Genomic DNA, 19,604 nt, shown 5'->3' on the forward strand with positions numbered 1-19,604 from the left:
GGGGGGTATGAACCGACGGGGGGGGTCGGGTCAACGCCGGGGAGCGACGACCGGGGGTCAGGTCGGGTCAGCGCCGGGGACCGGAGGTCGGAGCCGGCGGTCGGATCTGGTCGGCTCCGACGTTCAGCGACGGCGCCGGGGACCGGGGCCGGTGCGCTTGGGATGGAGAGGGGGTAGGGAGAGAGAGAGAGAAAGGGAGAGCCGGCGACCGGAGGTCGTCGCTGGCGGTCTGATCAGCGCTGGCGACCGTTGGTCGGAGCCGGCGGCCGGATCGGGTCGGCGCCGAAGGTCAGCGACGGCGCCGGGGACCGGGGCCGGTAAGCTGGGGGTGGAGAGAGGGTAAGGAGAGAGAGAGAGGGGGAGAGAGGGTAAGGAGAGAGAGAGCTCCCAAATATATACATAAAAGAAAAGATAAAATGAAGGAAAACTGAAAAGGGAAAGGAATCATTAACATACTCTTATCTCATATTACCAAATCGAAGAATTGTTCACTGGTTTCACAATAAGCCTAAAAAGTAACTGGACCAACAATTCCTCCACGTATACGGTTTCAATTCAAAAGGAGTGTACCTCTTTGTAAACTACCAATACTTCCACCCCAACACACTCTTCATACTGAAAATGCTCTTTCTCCCGGAACAATATAGTTTACTTATTTACCAAGAAACTATTTTCTGTGAAAGACAATTTTCCTATGTACCAAACAAATCCTATATGGTAAATACTTGTCCAAATTTCAGTCAGCTAAATGCTAGAAAATAGTTAAATAGACTTGAAAATCCTCATTCTATACTACCTAAAAGCTGAATAAAATAGACGGTGTACTATATATTTGAATAAAGTATCAAAGCAATTCATTCTCAGAGCAATATTAAAATCAGAAATCTTTTACAAGCAATGTGAAGGCCAACGAAAATGGCCAGGAAGATGTCTAAAGCATCTTATCTGCATAATAATTAATTATCTTTTTTTTTGGATTTCTTCTTTTAGATAATGGAGACATAAAGTATGTTGTAAGAACAACAATCAGCCCAAAGTTCATTAATCAATTATGAATTATTTTAACTTATCTTAAGAAGCCATGGTCAAGCTCCCCAAAAGTAATGCAAAAAGGAAACTAAAGATTTCTCCATAGAACTTACAAGTGAACAATTAGACAAAAAATTCAAACAAAGATCCTTACTTGATGAGTGATCCACATTAGAAGAATATCTGAAGCAGGGACCAAAACGTCGAGCTGCTATTAAATACACAATTTCTGGATAAAAGGGCTCAGAAAATTGTGTATAAATGTCTTTGTTTGGATACTTCTTTCAGCAGATATTCATGAAATGTGGAAACTGAGTTCTGCAAATTGAAGTCATCAGATTCATTCTCAAAAGGCTCAGTTGGATATCTCTGAACCCAAATTTCTTTGCATCTGTTTAATGCATACTCTTTATTTTCTTCATTGAATATAGTTGCCTTTCCAATGAGTTTAAAGAATCTTGATTCACAATATTGTCTGTAACCAACCTGAATGGAAAATCAATTAGCAAAACTTAAACATTGGACTAAAACTATCAATACACAATTTTAATACTTCAGAACACTTCACAGCCGATTGCAAAGTGTTCAGTTAAGGAGGGGAATTCACTGTGCAGCGAAAGAAGCTGCCGGGCTATGCTGTCCTGGGAGAAAAATTAGCAACGCGAAGTTAACTATTACGATAATCCATCCAATTATATTACGCAGAAGCTTGAACCATCCATTCCAACAAGGAAACAGTAAAGATAACATTTACTTTGCTATCATATTGTCCAGCTATTTCAATAAAATTTCGGACATAAAAGTAAGAACGATGAAATCAACCTTGCAAGCAGAAAATCGTTTCAGCCAAAGCTTTGAGGATGCCAACACATCTTTGCCAACAGACATTAAAATATTTTCCCATTCAAATGACACGTTGAAGTTGGTGACTACTGCATCAGCAAACATGAAAGCAAGAATAGTGTGTAAAATGCAATGGTCATAACTACCCTCTAACAACCCAATGATGTATGCACGAGAAACAATGATCAGCCATATCCAAGAAACCAGATCAAACCAGAAAATAAACATCTTGTTATGCCACCTTTTAAACTACTCCTAAACTATCAACTGAAAATCTTAAAGGATTGTTTGGGCACAAGGATAAGCGATTACAGTCCGAGATAGAATCTGGAATCAGTTTACCCCACAGTTAGTAGAACTTTTTGTTTCGGGATTGTTTATACTACAAGTATGGTATTATTTGATACCACAGTCTACGTGGAATAACATCCCGAAATTAGTAACAATACCGGGATGAAACAACAAATGGACACATTTGCCCATCTCCAAAACTTTACCCAAAAGTACAAAGAAAATGAAGATTAAAATTGGAAGTAAAAGTTTATCCAAGTTGATCCAACCACCTATGACTAAAAATATATTCACTAAAGAACCCCATCATTATTTAATCCTCACATTATAATCGGCTAATCGCAACATTATAATCCCAGTATACTTGTTTACAAACCAAATGACACCAAAAGGATATATTATTTAGCAGTCCTTGTTTCCTTTTATGTACACCGGAAGTATGACCCTTTTCTATATTTAAGAACAATTTAACTTTAAAACTCTCATTTTACCCTTGCTAACATGATTTAATGGACATAAAAATGTCATGTCATAGGTAAGATCACAACTTCGAGAGTATGTTTTTCTTTCTTTCACAAACTCCGGCTAGGTAAATAAGTTCACACGAAATAAAATGGAGGGAGTGCTCTAAATCATGTGTAATAAGTCAGCACATAAGATGAACTTTCCCACCTTATGTTCAATGTCGCATTGTTTTGAATCACCTCCAATTTGTTAAGAATTTACTGAAGAATACCTGGCTAATGAAACAGCAATTTCATACTTAACAAGCTTATGATTTTAAATACCACAGTTACATCTCAAAAGGGAAAAGTATCTCCAACTAATAAAATACACTTTCATTTTCACTAAAAAAGTATCCATGTGAAAAATAACTAAGATCTTCTTCACTAACTAAAAGTCAATTTTACCATCTTTGAACTGCTAAAGCAGAGACTCAAAATACAAATTGATCAAACCAATTAAAGCTTCAGCAAAGCAAAATTAAAATTGAAAAGCTAAAGCAAAAGCATGAAGAAATTGATGCAAGATTATATACACCAATATTTTCCCCAATTGAGGTGTTAAAATAAGGAAAACCCAACAAATAGTAGCTTGAAAATGCAAGATCGGACAGTAAAAACATAAAATCCACATGCTTTTAGTTGGAAGAGGAGAAAGCTAAACAAAATACTCACCAGCACTGTAGAAAGAATAGCCGAAGCTTTGAGGTTAAGATACAAAGATGCCAACAGAGAAATCTTTGCCAACAGACATTAAAATATTTTCCCATTCAAATGACACGTTGAAATAATCAACTAACACATACATGATTACTCAAATGATAACAATTAAAAAGACTAATTTAGCCCTCCATTTAAATGACAGAAATGCCCTTGTGAGGAAGCTGGCAGGACAACCTCCAGCAGCTTCCCCATGGCACTTCTATATTAGCAAAAAAGGACAACCCAGTGCACTAAAGCTCTCAACACACGCAAAGTCTGGAAAATGACCGAACCACAAGGATTTATGGTAAGACTGCATACGAGTCACCCCAATAACTTCACGAGCTACCTACTACCTCACCAGCACCAACAAAAAGTAGGTGGATGGAAAAACCAGCCTATTATTTTGAGGAGAGACATGAGCCACAAGTGCAAAAAATATAGGGGGATTTGGGGGTTTGGGGGGATGGAGAACTCTGAATCTGAGCATAAAATGAGAACATTTAAGCTTCTCTTTCCAGTTTTAGGCCTAGGGGGTACGGAATGCAGTACCCAGAAGAAATTTCTACCAAAATTACCCAAATGCTAACACCAACATCTAGAATTTGAAACAGAAGAATTTTCAGATGAAACAAAAGAGAAGGATAGAATTACTGAAGAGACTTGAGGGTCTATGAAGCTGAAAATAAACTACAATATACTTACATAAAAACTCTCAAACAAAAAGTACAGGAGGCTAAGATGCAGAAAGCGGTATTGGCTTCACAGCACTTCTAATTCGCCGGTATGCAGTCCTAACCCTCTCCTTGAGACTTCCATTTTCACATTCAACGTCACCAGTTTGTTTGTCCAGATGAGCCACATTCCCATCAACATTGATTACCAGCTTACCATCGTCCCCAAATTTCACGTCACCAAACAGAGAAAGCAGAAGTGCATAGACTATTTTCTCAGCTTTCTTTGCATCTTCCTGCTCGTTAATGGAAGTTTCCGACACGAGTAATACTCTAGGCATCTCCCTGCTGGCATTCAGAACCAATGCCATGACAGAGTCAGATACCATGTCACTAATTGGATCTGCTGTCCAATGAACGGAGAGATGGTTCTCAGACTCCTGTTTCACCGTCACTCGCTCATGCACCCGCAAAGTTGGTACACCAGATTCCTCATCTGTTGATGACTCTACACTTTCATAGATCTGCTTAAGCCTGTGTTGAATAACAGCAAAAGCACCTGAATAAGGGATCGTTATTCTCTGTGTGATATTTGCAGTGGATAGCTGAGAAAAGACATGGAGATCATCAGGTGCCATGATCTGGTAAGTGAAATCTTTCTTCACAAGTAAACCACTGACAATGTCTCCCACTTCAGGGGTCTTTTCAGCCAGCTTTCCAATAGTTTTCACCATTTTCTCAGAGTTGAAGTGCATTTCAACTGACTGGCAGTTCTTGGGAGTGATTATTTTAGTATTCCCATCAGCAAAGAGGGAGGTAAGTTTCTGCTTGAGCCTTCCCATCTCATTAGCCTCGCCGTGGACTAGAATTATATTGGGAGGCATAAGTTCTTTCAAGAATGTACTTGTCTGAGCATAATCTGCATGAGCTGAGAATGAAATATAATGAACCTGCATATTAAGTGGAGCAGACAAACCATTTGTGAGGGTGACTTCCTTCGGTTCATTGATGATAGTCTTTGCCAAGGTCCCTTCCACTACATACCCAGGTATAACACAGGCATTTTTCTTGTCAAAGCACCATTTATCGAACAATTGCCTTGACAAACCACTTTGAAGACTACCTGGACTTGCCATCACCACACATGGCTTGTTGTCTATAAAGTCCTCAATACTGTTCAGGGAAGATATATGTTTGAAATTAAAGGGATTTGAGCTGGCGAACTGATTACGGATCCTTTCATTCATGGAATTGATATAAGTCTGATAGACAGCCATGCATTTTCTTGCAAGTGGAGAAGCATAATATATGGGGAAGTTGGATAGTTCAGGATGGTTAGACCAATATTCGTCCAGGATAAGGAGAAGTTCCTGTGCACGTCCCAAGGCGAAAGCAGGAATCAACACCCGACCCCCTTGCATCAATGTTGAATGTATGACATCAGTGAAAAGCTTCTCTCTTATCTGACGTGGCATATGGAGTTCAACACCATAAGTTGATTCTATAATGCAAATATCTGGAGAAAATTGTGGGATCTCGGCCGCGCGGAGATGCCTGTCTTCTTCACGGGAATAGTCTCCTGTATAAAGAACTCGAACACCAGCAATGTCAACCATAAACATGGCAGCACCAAGGACATGGCCTGCAGTATAACACCAAAAGCGAATACCATTTACTTCCACAGTCTGATGGAAGTCAATAACCTACAAAACAAGTTTTCACTAGTCATAATAAGCCTAACGAAATATATAGTCTGATCCAGAAAAGATTGGCAATAAGTAATTAATTCATTGATGTGGCGGGGAAATTTCCAGGATACAAGTGGTTACAACGGACATGGTTCCTCACAAAATAAAATTTCCAGGAGTAGTTTCTTTCTTTTTCGCCTCCCGGCACCCCTAGTGTAATGCTTAAGAAGAAACAGAATCTAATCTACTCATTGGTGATAACTTGATGTATCCAGCTTAAAAAAATGTATTTCAAAATTAGAAATGGTGTTCGTTACTGTTTAGCAGTCCAAGAGCAACAGCATTTCGTGGTTCGTGGCATTTGTACATTGGTAATAAGCAGAAAGGTAAGGTCTGCTATTTTTCTCGTTCCGTAATCTTGTTACAAGAATCTTTTTCCACAGTAACTTCACTTCTACCTCAATATCTGAAAATCAACTTTGATCATTACTAAGAAAACAAAAGGAGGCAAAATGCAGAAGATGCTGTCATTCCACAGGGTCATTGATGGAGGACAGACACAACGTCACCATGAAATTTCGAAACAGAGAATAATGACTTAGTAGTTTCTGTAATAAGGTCTAATGTGTAAGGAGTTATACTAGACCAGTTCAATAAAAGCTGCATGGGTTATGATAGAAACATCCTTTTTTGGTTTTTCCTTTCATAGATCAACTAAGGTCATTGGAATTACATTAGCATACTCACAGGACCTAAGCCAATGGGGCACGCTTCAAAACTCAGTGGACAACGGGCCCACCGCTCTACTCTTCTCTACTTAAAATACCAGGCTTTTGTCTGCGGTAATATTCGAAACCATGACGTGCGCCTAACTCATTTAAGTGTTATACTCTTACCACTAGACCAAAGGCTTGGGGGCACCTAGGACAGTAGTTCTAATGAGTTCAACAACAACAAACTGGTCAATTACGTCTCCAAAACACTGAAAAAGGTACAAATTCTCTCTTTCATGAGGATGGAAAAGAAGGCATTCATTTAGCACGAATTCAAGACTAACGATGCAGTTGAATCACCGTGTATACGCTCTGACAATCATACACGTATTTCTCCAAGGTTGCAGATGTCCAATGAGGCATGAAAGAATGAGGTTGCAGATGCCCATCTTGTTTCTAGCAAGAATGTTAGTGTTTCTCATATCCAGAAGACTAGTATTATTCATTTCAAAGCACCCAGAAGACACAGCAAATAAATACAAAAGTCTAAGCTTCCTTTAGCTAAATGAAAGCATGGTCCAACCACAATCGCTTCTCTAAAGATCATTTAACTGTAAGTTACATCCAACACTCATTCAGGACAAGTAAACAAAGAACAACCAAAAGCATCCCATAGAATAAAATTTTCTGCAGCACAACCTCTTAACAGTCCAAAGAGATCAAACAATACTATGAATCCAACTATCCAGGAGAAGAAGTAACATATTGAGTTGCTTTCATTTTTCAGATTGTAGGCGATAGCCCAAGGAAACTCTTTTTAGAGTTTCTGCTCCCACCACACCACCAAGGAAACAATTTTTGAGAGTTAACTAAACTTTTTACATATTTTTAAAATACTTTAAATTATTAATTGTTGTGATTTGTAGTACTTTTTTCTATGTTCCAATTTACGTGGCAATAATAAAATTTAGAAAGTCAACCAATTTTTTTTATGTCTTTTTAATTACTTTAAATTGTTAATTGTTATGATTTATAATACTTTTACGTAATTCTCAAATATACAATAGATTAAAGTTGAAAGTAAAATAAACAAATATAAAAGGAAGTATCCAAGTAGGCAACACAAACAAACCTGCTTATCATTTTATGTCTATTTTATCTTTTTAATTAAATATCATTAATTTTTTAATACTTAGATGATTAATTTAGAGCGGTATTAAGTAAAATTACAATTGAAGCAGCTGAAATAAACGTGTCATAAATGTCTATTTTTCTTTATTTAATTAAATATTATTATTATTTAATATATAAATGACCTACAATAATTAATTAGGAGTGATACAGTAAAATCAAGGTTGAAGGACACTAACTTAATTTAAAGCATTAAGAGTTAATTTATCATTTGTCGATTTTATCATTTTATTAAATATTATTAATTTTTTAATACTTAGATGACTCATCATTATTAATTAGGAGAGATATTTAGTAAAATTATGGTTGAAGCAGCTGCAACAAACACGTCATAAACACATATTTTTCTTGTTTTAATTAAATACTATTAATATGCTAATACATAAATGATACGAGCCAAATGACCATCTATGCTTTTGAAGACGTCATTGGATGCCAACGCATAAAAACTCACGACTTGGTCACCTTGAGGACACAAGAACATGCATGGAGGACCCATTTTGAGCATGACATAAGGCAAACCCATGTGTGGAAGATTGTGTGAGGGCTTACCTTTGATGCCAACCCGAGACTACAAGTGTTGAAGAATGACCCACAGTTGTGGAGCATTGAAGAAGAACCCTTCATTAAGGGTGTTTTGGGGATCACACTTTGTTAGAAAGATACTTCATGGCCACCCCTTTCATTAAGGCTATTATGGTCATTTTGTTATGTAATAAGTTAGACTATAAATAGGTTCTATTAGTTCATTTGCTAGTTAGTTTATGAAAGATGAAAGATTGAAACACTTGAAATCCTCTCCCTTGAGAGTAGACCACCTTAGTTTAGTCTTAGTTAGGACTTGGAAAAGTCATCCTTAGTATAGGGCTTGGAAAAACTAATATTGTTCTTTGCTTGGAAACGGTGGATTTTGAGGTGAGTAGATTACCTTGGCGGTCATCGTAAGAGTGTGGTTTTGATTATTACATTCATTAGGGGTTAATGTTAAAATATACTTGGTTCTTAATCTTGTAATAATCTTGGTCTCACTATCTATCCTTTCATTATTTAGCAAATTCGTGTGTTTTTGTGTTTGTCATCTTGTATCCCCTTGTGTTGCTTGTTCTTCTCATATTTTGTGGACTGTTTTGGCATCTTCGTAGACTGATTTGTATCATTTTGTATCAAAGCAAGGATTAATTTTGTTCCAACAAAATCAATATTGGGCTTGTTAGTTGAAAAACAGTGTTGAAATCCGAAAATCTCAAAAAAAGAAATCTGTCCCGTTTTTGTATTTGAGCTGGAATTTGAGACTTACATTTAGGATATTTTAGTGTGTTTTGTTGTTTCTAGTGTTATTAACTTCTTCACTAACACTTATAGAGTCCTAACCTAAATTTTGAGTCATTTCCAAATTGTTTTTGAACTTTGAAGGTTGCTATTTTTTGAGGATTGGTGGCTTGAAAGAGTGTTGTTGAAGTTTTTTGTTGAGATTGTGGATTAAAAATGTTTTCTTTGATGTGGTTGTTGAGGGTTGGAGCTTGAAAAATGTGTTGTTGATGTGTGGATCCAACTTGAACCATAGAACTCCAAGATTCAAAAGTTGTGTTCTTGGTGTTCTTCACCATCTTCATATTTTGTTGAAGAGTAAATGGTTGTTTGATCTTAGAAATTGAAGAAAGAGAGTGTGTCTTGTTGTTAGTCTTGAAAGACACAACTGTAAGACATCCAAAGGGGAAAGGGGACAAAAAGGTTTCAAAAGTTGTCTTGCCAAAAGGGAGAAAGTCCACCTACCAAGACTTACAAAAAGGGAAAGAGCCAAAAGTCTTTCAAATAGATGTTTAGCCAAAAAAGTGCAAAAAAGTCAAACACTTTTCGAACTTGAAAAAAGGGCTCCAAATTCTTGTTGTTACCCTCCCATAGCCGAGATTCCACCATTCCCCACTTGGAATTTGATCAATACAATTTGAAGACAAGAAAATTTCTCAAACTTTCAACAATTTTAACGTCCAATAGGAGGTTGCCACGTCATCACCCTAAAAAACGACCCTTAGGCTCAAAATTTCAGATTTCTAAGTTTCATTTCTTGTTTTTTTAGTTCTAATTTACTTGATCCTAGTACTAATCGACAAACTAGTAATCACCTACTAGGTTGTTAATTAGTTTTTGAAGACGTTTCTTTCGTGTCTTCGTTATTTGTGTGCTTTTCTCGTTTGTAACTCGTAGTAACTTCTTTGTTTCAAGTTCGTGAGTGAATTTTGTTTTGTGTCTTGAGTCAATCAAAACAAGAATCCATTTCGGACGTCAAGTAGGATTGACATCTTATTGACTATCGGAGTATAAGCAACTTTCAATAATCGCTGCTCTAATTGTAAAAATCACAAAGATGAGTGTATCGAGTGTTGGTAAGGATATTTTACTACTAATCTTTTTTGTTTTCTTTTGTTTGTTGTTGTCTTTTTTTTTTTGTTTAGGTACCATGGCTGTCCATAATTTTAAGGCCACGTGTAATCGTATCCATGACGATCTTGAAGATATGCAACTGCACATTAAAATTATACGCCAATTATTACCCAAACTCTTCTCTCAAAATTCAATTGTCCAAACAACTTACGATGAGAGCTTCCCAAAGGAATTTTCTGCCCAAGCTTTTGATGAACTTTCACACCTAAGTAAAGACGAACATACTCATGAACGTCAAGGTAAAATAGCTAACTCTTACACTTCTGTACATGCGAATGATAATTGTGTGACTAGTAGCCCATTGAGTGCGAGTTGTAGCTTGCCTATATGTGAGTCTATTGTTTCTTTGCCACTTGATGATGATGTACTTATTGTGAGTGTGGATACACTAGTTGATCCTATTGATGACCGAATCGACCCTTCTTGTAAGGTCGATTTATGTCCACCTAGTGTTGAAACCATTGTGTTGAATGAAAGTACACCGTCTTGTGAAATTTATATTGATCAACTTTTGTGTAAAAACTATCCACCACTCGAGGATGTGTGTGATGTGATTAATGAATCTCAAGTGTGTAATCATGTTGAAAATATTGATCAAAGGAATAGGAGTGAACTCGAGGATGTTGCCCTTTGATTCTAATGTTTGCTTGGCTCATAGGGATAATCGTGTGCTTGAAACATCTTTAAAACTTGATAATAAACTTTTAGAGAGTGAACTTACTTGTTCCAAATCTGCCCGCGGGATAGATCATGCTCTCATTGGGTATAATGTCTTGTTTGAAATGGTATAATCACTCCCAATGAACCTAGTGGTGAGAATGATCGTATAACTTGTCTTGAAGGCTATAGCCTATATGCTAACCCACTATGGTGTGACAATATACCTCCTAAATATGGAAATCTCTTTTTGCAAGATGAGAGTACTTTTAACGGTAAGGAATGTATAGTCCTTCTTGACAACCTGGGGGCAAAGGTGTCATTGATTCCTTGGGGTAATGTTTTTAAATGTGCATCCTTGTTTGACACACTTTTGCTTAAATTGCATGAATCCCAACTTGTGGATGCCAAGTTATCTATTTGTTTGAAGAAAAGAGAGTGTATGTGCTTAAATGCTTTGTCTTCACCCGTGCATGTCTTTATACTTGATTCTTTCCTTTACTACCTCTTTGCCTATGATGACATCCATGCTAGTTTCGGGTTTGCATTACTTCGAGGTATATGTCTTGTTGGTTGGTTCGCTTGTTTGAATGACAAAGTTATGTGCGATTGGTGGAGTTTGATACTAATAGTGGCACCACGTTTGATGAGGCCACTTGAAGAGGTAATAAAACAATTGTGCTTTATGGTTCCTAAGACAAGGGTAGCCTTACTTTTTGGACTTAGTGATACCATTACGACCTTTGTAGTTTCTTTATCTCTTGATACTTGTCATAGCCATTTCCTTTGTAACATTCTTACTAAACTTTTTATTACTAATACAAAGGATTCGTGGTTATATCTCAAGTATGTACCACCTAGGCATAATGATGTTATTCATTGTACTAACCCTAACCCTTATTCCATAAGGAAGTTGTGCTTGTTTATCCTTTCTTTAGTTTTGCAAGGTATGGATTCGAGGTCAAATCCTTTTCAAGAAGGGGAGGATGATACGAGCCAAATATCCATCTATACTGTTGAAGACGTCATTGGGTGCCAACGTATAAAGACTCAAAACTTGGTCACCTCGAGGACACAAGAACATGCATGGAGGACCCATTTTGAGCATGACATAAGGCAAACCCATGTGTGGAAGATTGCGTGAGAGCTTACCTTTGATGCTAACCCGAGACTACAAGTGTTGAAGAATAACCCACAGTTGTGGAGCATTGAAGAAGAACCCTTCATTAAGGGTGTTTTGGGGATCACACTTTGTTAGAAAGACACTTCATGGCCACCCCTTCATTACGGCTATTGTGATCATTTTGTTATGTAATAAGTTAGACTATAAATAGGTTCTATTAGTTCATTTGCTAGTTAGTTTATGAAAGATAAAAGATTGAAATACTTGAAATCCTCTCTCTTGAGAGTAGACCACCTTAGTATAGTCTTAGTTAGGACTTGGAAAAGTCATCCTTAGTATAGGGCTTGGAAAAGACAATCTTGTTCTTTGCTTGGAAACGGTGGATCTTGAGTTGAGTCGATTACCTTGGCGGTCACCGTAAGAGTATGGTTTTGATTATTACATTCATTAGGAGTTAATGTTGAAATATACCTGGTTCTTAATCTTGTAATAATCTTGGTCTCACTATCTATCCTTTCATTATTTAGCAAATCCATGTGTTTTTGTGTTTGTCATCTTGTATCCATTTGTGTTACTTGTTCTTCTCATATTTTGTGGACTGTTTTGGCATCTTGGTGGACTGATTTGTATCAATAAATAACTTATAATAATTAATTAGGAGTGATATAGTAAAATCATGGCCCAGCTCTTGAAGCAGCCATGTCGAAACCAATGTTTTAATTAAATATTATGAATTTTTTAATACATAAATGACTTATAATAATTAATTAGGGGTGATACAGTAAAATCACGGTTGAAGGAGGTCAACTTAATTTAATACATCAAAAGTTAATTTATCATTTTATTTTTATTTTATTTTTTAAAATATTATTAAACTTTTAACACTTAGATGACTCATAATAATTAATTATGAACGATACTTAACAGAAGCAGCTATAACAGACATGTCATCTATTTTTTAATTAAATATTATTAATTTTTTAATACATAAATAACTTATAATAATTAATTAGGAATGATATAGTAAAATCACAGTTAAAGCAACTGAAACAAACATCATAAATATCTATTTTTTAATTAAATATTATTAATTTTAATATATAAATGACTTATAATAATTAATTAGGGATAATATAGTAAAAAAATATTATTAATTCTAATATATAAATGACTTATAATAATTAATTAGGAGTAATATGGTAAAGCACGGAGAAATTAGGGGTAATATTGTAAATAATGAAGTAGCTGGTTAGGGCCCAATATTTCGGTTGTAAATATATTTATCAATATTTAATTAATTTATCAAATAAATGATAGAAAATGATAATAGAGATCACACTTTACAAAAGTTACATCTATTTGTTTTTATAAAATTAAATAATAGCTTACAACTTATTTGAATTGCCTAATTAAAATTAAAATATAATATGCTTCAATGCTTCTTTTAATATCAAGTCAAACTTTTAATATCAAGTCAAACACATTTTCTTGAATTAAATAACTAAGTTTAATGTTTTTATTTTTCAATTTTATTTGAAAAATTATACAAGAGAATAAATTAAAATTATACGTGTCAGTATATTAACATTTTTTATACAATCTTACGAATAATATTTTCTTAAAATATGGTCTTTTTACCTAATATACTATTTAAATAAAAGTAAATAGCATATTTATATTAAAGAGATAAGAGATTGTTCTTATCCATATAAATATATCATACATTCATTTTCAAAATGAAATAATAGAAAATAACCAAAGCTACATTATTGATAGCTAAAAATTATCTATTAAAAATAGAGCACAAATTAAATTAATACTGATGGAGTTAAATTTTTTATTAAAGTGATAAAAAAATATATGTTATTTAATGTTAGTTTAGAGTTATTTTACACAGAGGTTAATTTATCTATTATATCGTACTCTCTTCATTTCCTTTTTATTTGCTCTATTTGGGTTAGACACACACCTTAAAGCAAATCATTGTAATATGTATCATGTGAAGTTTTGAAATTATAGAGGAATCGCTTATTGTGTTTGACAGATAAACACTTATTCAATATTTATGAGTATTTTTGTTATTTACTATAATATAGTAATAGTTACTTTATATAGTTAAATGTGTGACTAAAATTAATTTCATATTTTAATCTTTAATGAAACATACGTGTGTTTTACACATACTCCTATAGACTACGTCTTCCTTTATTTCAGTTTGTAACATTTTAATTAGACAGTGAATTTAAGATATATTAAAAAACTTCGCAATATTTTAAATTATCTTTAAAATAAATCAACCTTTAATAGAAGAGTACACCTTTGTGGACTTTTTAACAAATAAACAAAACTCAACATGACAAAAATATTAATAATGTTATAAAATACTAATAAAATAAAAATGATAATTCTTTTTAGAACTGATTCAAAGGAAAAATATATTATTTGAACTGAGACATAGAATGTATAATTGATTAAAAAAAATTATTATTATCATGTAATAGATATTTCACTTTTTTAAGTTTGTTCGGATTGCAAACACATTTAATTATATCCAAATAGATGTACCGTAATATTCTAGAATTGAATTTGTAAATCAAATTGAATTTTTAATCGTCTAAATTATATTATCTAAATTATTTGAATCGGTTCAAAAAATCAAGTTGATTTAATTTGTGTACAAATTTGATCTCAAACCATACGAATATTTTATACATTATTGTTTAGAATTAAATTTCATATTCTTTTATGAAAGTTTTATAATTATACGATAACATAGTTACATTTTTTTTTTCCTAAATATTTCTATTCTAATAAAATAAAAGTGTAAATTTCACATCCTAAAAAGAATTGAAATTTAGATAATATCTCACTAAAATAGATTAATTATTAATATACAAAACATACTTTTTGAAAAATTATGATTGAAAAAATGTGGGTTCACCTTAAATGTCACATCATTAGGGCACACTTGACATTTTGAAAAGGTTGTTTGGCTATTTTGTCATTTTAAAATTTATGATCAATTTTTAAGACTCTATAAGAGAAACAAATATTCTAGAGTATTTATGAAAGGGCAATTTTACCCTTGATCGTCCTTCAGTTCCCTCTTCTATATATAAATAAAATATTCTTAAAATAGAATTGTAGAATTTTTTTTTATATATATATATATAGGGTAGACTTCTAATTGATTTAGGAGTGTAAAATATTTTGATTTGTTACTTGGATAAAATAAGGACTTCAACTAATTTGTTTGTGTTTAGGTATAATTAGAATTTTAGGAAAAAACTATTGAATTTGGAACTAAAAATAGTAAAGGAAGTAAAAAGTTTTTTTTAAAAGGTGCGTTTTTACTTTTTCAGGTCTACACGTTTTTGCCTTTTTTGGATATTATAAGTTTTTTAATATATATATTAGTGTTTATGTATAATTATAATTTTATTTGAGGAATATAGAAAACAATGTTAAATCATCTTAAAATCAATTTTAGTTTATCTAGAATTCTTAAACTAATAAAAAAGTATTAGTTGTCATTAATTCTGATATCTTCTAATAAGGAAAGATTTACCATATAATTAATTTTCAATTCTTAAATATTAGAAAAAAAATAGTGAAAAGACAATTTTATCTGAAATAAAGATTTTTAATGAAGGGTAAAAAGTACAAACGACATTGTGGGCGATGCATTTTTATTAAATTTAAATTCATACAAAATTCGAATTATATTAAATTCAAAGCATATTAGTTCCAAATAAATATTGTGGATTAATATAATTAAATTAATTATTTAAGTCCAAATAGGTATGGATTTAAATAAGGCTCAATATTTATTGGGTTAGTCCATTAATTTGGGCTACAAATGAAGAACCCACTTTACTAAACCCAACATATTGTCATATTCTAGAGGCCCAAATAAGCGCCACGTGTCAAATGACGTGGCATGCCAAGTCAAGTGAAGGAACCAATAGGACCATGCCATATGTCAAACTGATGCAATAGACTCATGAAATAAAAGCCCATAAAAGGCGCCACATCACTTACATCTGATTGATCAAAGGAAGTCCATATTCATCATGACTCTTCCTTTTCTACAACTATAAATAGGGGCCTCATAATTCAGAAAAAACCCCAGAACTCTAACAATTAACAAGAGAAAACTCGTGGATCAAACGCTGTAATTTCTCTAAAAAACTCAAGAATTCAAATCAAGTTCATCAAGATTCAAGATCAAGACTGCAATATTCAAGAACAAACTCAAAAGTCCTTGAATTCAAGCACAAGTCAAGATCAAGTCTCTCAAGTCCATCAAATCAAGTTCAAATTCAAGATCAAGCTTTATGCCCTTGAATTTATATTTGAAAAGGCAAATCAGAGGATTCATAGAGATTGTAACACTCGTATTGAAATCAATAAATTGATTATTGCAATATATATTTTCTTGACTCGATTATTTATTTTTCAGTCTCAAAAATTTTACTGTCCAATAAATTCTGACACGCCCAATGAGACGATCTCTACCTCTCATCTCAACTTTTCCGACTGCAAAGTTCAAGAATATTAAAATGACTTCTAAGAAAGTCAACTCTCAATCAACTGCTTCTAAGACTGCTGATTCAAAGTTCTCTGTTGAAGTAGAAAACATCCTTAGTGTTACTTTCGGAAGCTTAGGAGCTGTCACGAGGAGCAAGGCAGGCTTGCTAGGACGACAAACACTTCCAGTATCATCCACGCCAACTCTAGTTTTTGGATCTTCAACCTCAAAAGGTACAAAGTCCAATGCAAGTGCTTCGGAAGGAGGAAACAGTGTGGCTGAATCGCTTAAGAAGACTTTAGCTCTACTTGAGCATTCCGGTTTCAAATACTTTGGCGCAAAGAGCGATGATCGTTCAAACAACTCATCATCTCCAACCACACTGCATAAGTTGAGCACTTTAAAAATTAACTTGTGTGATAATCCATGCTACTCTCCAATATCTCCAGTGATTATACAAGCGATGGTAACTGATGCCTTATCCATGGAGGAGTAGCTTGCGAATCTGGCAAAGACAATTGATGGATTAACCAAATATGTTCAAAATCAAGATGCTTGAATTGATAAGATAGTGGATAGAGTAGAAGGTCTGATAGACAGAGAGTCTAGCCATGCACCTAGAAAATCTCCAGAGGTTCATGAGATAGAAAATCCTGTGAAACAAACACCACCGATTAAAGATGTGCAAGTTTTTTCTGAGGAAATGATCTGGATTGGGCAATTGAGGGAATTCATTGAAGGAACCCTCAAAGACAAGTATGATATTGTTGCTAAGTATTCTCTTGCCTATGCCAAGCCTTACACGGCAAGGATTGATAGCCTCAAAATGCCTGCCGGCTATCAACCCCCTAAATTTCAATAATTTGAGGGCAAAGGGAACCCAAAATAGTATGTCGCACACTTTGTTGAGACATGTAACAATGCTGGAACTTATGGTGACTATCTTGTCAAAAAGTTTGTTCGTTTCCTAAAGGGAAACGTCTTTGATTGGTATACGGACCTTGAGCCTAATTCCATCGATAACTGGGAGCAATTGGAGCACGAGTTCCTAAATCGCTTTTATAGCACAAGACATACAGTGAGCATGGTAGAGCTCATGAATATTCAAAAAAAAAAAGGATGAACCAGTTATTGACTTCATCAATCGATGAAAATGCTAGCCTAAACTGCAAAGATAGGCTCAGTGAAGCTTCTACAATAGAGATGTGCGTCCAAGGAATACACTGGGAACTTCTCTATATCTTGCAAGGCATTAAGCCTAAATCCTTTGAAGAGATAACTACCCGTGCTCACGATATGGAGTTGAGCATGTTTTTTGCTGGAAAAGGATCAACGCCTATCCATGACCCTCGAAGGGGAAAGGATAAGTAGGAACCCCAAAGATGGGGCATGTTTGTCCCTAAAAGTGACAACAAGGAGTCCATGAATGTTGATGTGTCTCCTGTGAAGTTCACCACAAAGGTGAGCAAGAAACAAAGTGTGAAGACGACTTCTGGAGCACGTCCAAATCAGAAAACTTTAAAGGAGATACAAGAAAAGAAATACCCCTTCCTTGATTCTGTTGTTGCTGAGATTTTTGATGAACTCCTTGAGTATAATCTCATTGAACTCCCAAAGATGAAACAGTCCTGCCACTTGAGCGTCAAATATCTTCTTTGAGACTGGTTATTCAAGAAGGGCTCACCGATGAAGCAAATGCTAAGTTGCGTTTTGCAAATTTAGAAGCTCTTGATGAGAAGAGGTTGGAGGCTCAACAAAATCTTGAATGTTATCAAGCCCGGCTATCTTATTCTTTCAATAAAAAGGTTTGCTTGAGGTGTTTCCAAGTTGGAGATCAAGTTCTTGCAGTAAGAAGGCCCACTATAACTTCTCAAAAGTCTGGGGGCAAATTTACCTCAAAGTGAGATGGACCATATGTTGTACAAGAGACATATTCAAATGGTGTTTACAAGCTCGTCATTGCAGATGGAGTGAAAATCAGGCTGATCAACGCCAAATTCTTACAAAAGTACTACCCTTAAAGGGAGATGACACTCCTTAAGGCACTAGTATAAACTGTATGTCCACTCCTGGCCCGCAAGAGAATGAATTGTGTACGGCTAAACAAAAAATGAAAGTTCGCTAGGTTGAAAACCTCAAAAGAGGCAGCCTAGGCAAAAGTTAGGACAGAAAAAAAGAAAAAAAAACACTCACCCAGAACTACATTGTGACTTGATCCTCTTTACTGAGGTACGTAGGCGCTTGGAATTTCATTATGAGTTCAAATGCATGAGTGTAAAAAAAATGTTCTTGCAGTATCTACCATATGGATATCAAGTATGAAACTATTTTAATTAAATTTTGGACTTACTCTAAATATTTGTGACTCAATGGGGGCAGCCCGTCGAAAAGAAAGATAGTTCCTTCAATGGGATATGGAATGCCAAAGTTCTCCAAGCCTACAACAAGAAGGATCTCAAAATTTACATGCCTTAAAATGGATATGATTTTTTCGTTTTCACCTTAAGCGGGACTCTAACGAGTTTATCCTTAAAGGATATTGAAATCTTCATGCTTTAAGGTGGATAGATTTGTCTCTTTGCACCTTAAGCTAACCTCTTATGGGTTTATCCTTAAAGGATATAGAAATTTCCATGCCTTAAGGTGGACAAAATTTGTCCCTTTGCACCTTAAGCTGACCTCTCGCGGGTTTATCCTTAAATGGATCTCAAAATTTCCATGCCTTAAGGTGGACAAAATTTATCCCTTTGCACCTTAAGCTAGCCTCTCGCGGGTTTATCCTTAAAAGGATCTCAAAAGTTCCATGCCTTAAGGTGCACAAAATTTGTCCCTTTGAACCTTAAGTTGACCTCTCACGGTTTTATCCTTTAAAGGATCTCAAAATTTTCATTCCTTAAGGTGGACAAAATTTGTCCCTTTGCACCTTAAGCTGGCCTCTTATGTGTTTATCCTTAAAAGGATATAAAAAATTTCCATACCTTAAGGTGGACAAGATTTGTCCATTTGCACCTTAAGTTGGCCTCTCGCGGGTTTATCCTTAAAAGGATCTCAAAAGTTTCATGCCTTAAGGTGGACAAAATTTGTCCCTTTGCACCTTAAGCTGGCCTCTCGCGGGTTTATCCCTAAACGGATCTCAAAAGTTCCATGCCTTAAGGTGGATAAAATTTGTCCCTTTGCATCTTAAGCTGGCCTCTCGCGGGTTTATCCTTAAAAGGAT

At 34.9% G+C, this 19,604-nt stretch overlaps 1 protein-coding gene across 8 annotated transcripts in view; it reads right to left on the reverse strand.

Moving 5' to 3' along the window:
- Positions 1–5,837, reverse strand: part of LOC107876705 (cleavage and polyadenylation specificity factor subunit 3-I) — a 10,472-nt gene extending 4,635 nt beyond the window's left edge. The window contains exons 1-3 of one of the 8 annotated variants that reach the window (XR_007057688.1): positions 3,342–3,453; positions 2,836–2,903; positions 1,184–1,515 (exon numbers count right to left, since the gene is read on the reverse strand). Coding sequence is in view for 2 of the 8 variants with exons in the window: in XM_047415304.1 (XP_047271260.1) it covers positions 4,105–5,664 (1,560 nt within the window). In the remaining 6 variants the exon portion in view is untranslated. The other 7 variants (XM_047415304.1, XR_007057685.1, XR_007057686.1 and 4 more) reach the window with 7 other exon arrangements.
- Positions 5,838–19,604: the final 13,767 nt, after the last annotated feature.

This window comes from Capsicum annuum, chromosome 7 (genome assembly GCF_002878395.1).
Source record: "Capsicum annuum cultivar UCD-10X-F1 chromosome 7, UCD10Xv1.1, whole genome shotgun sequence".
In the NCBI taxonomy this organism is placed as follows: Eukaryota; Viridiplantae; Streptophyta; class Magnoliopsida; order Solanales; family Solanaceae; genus Capsicum; species Capsicum annuum.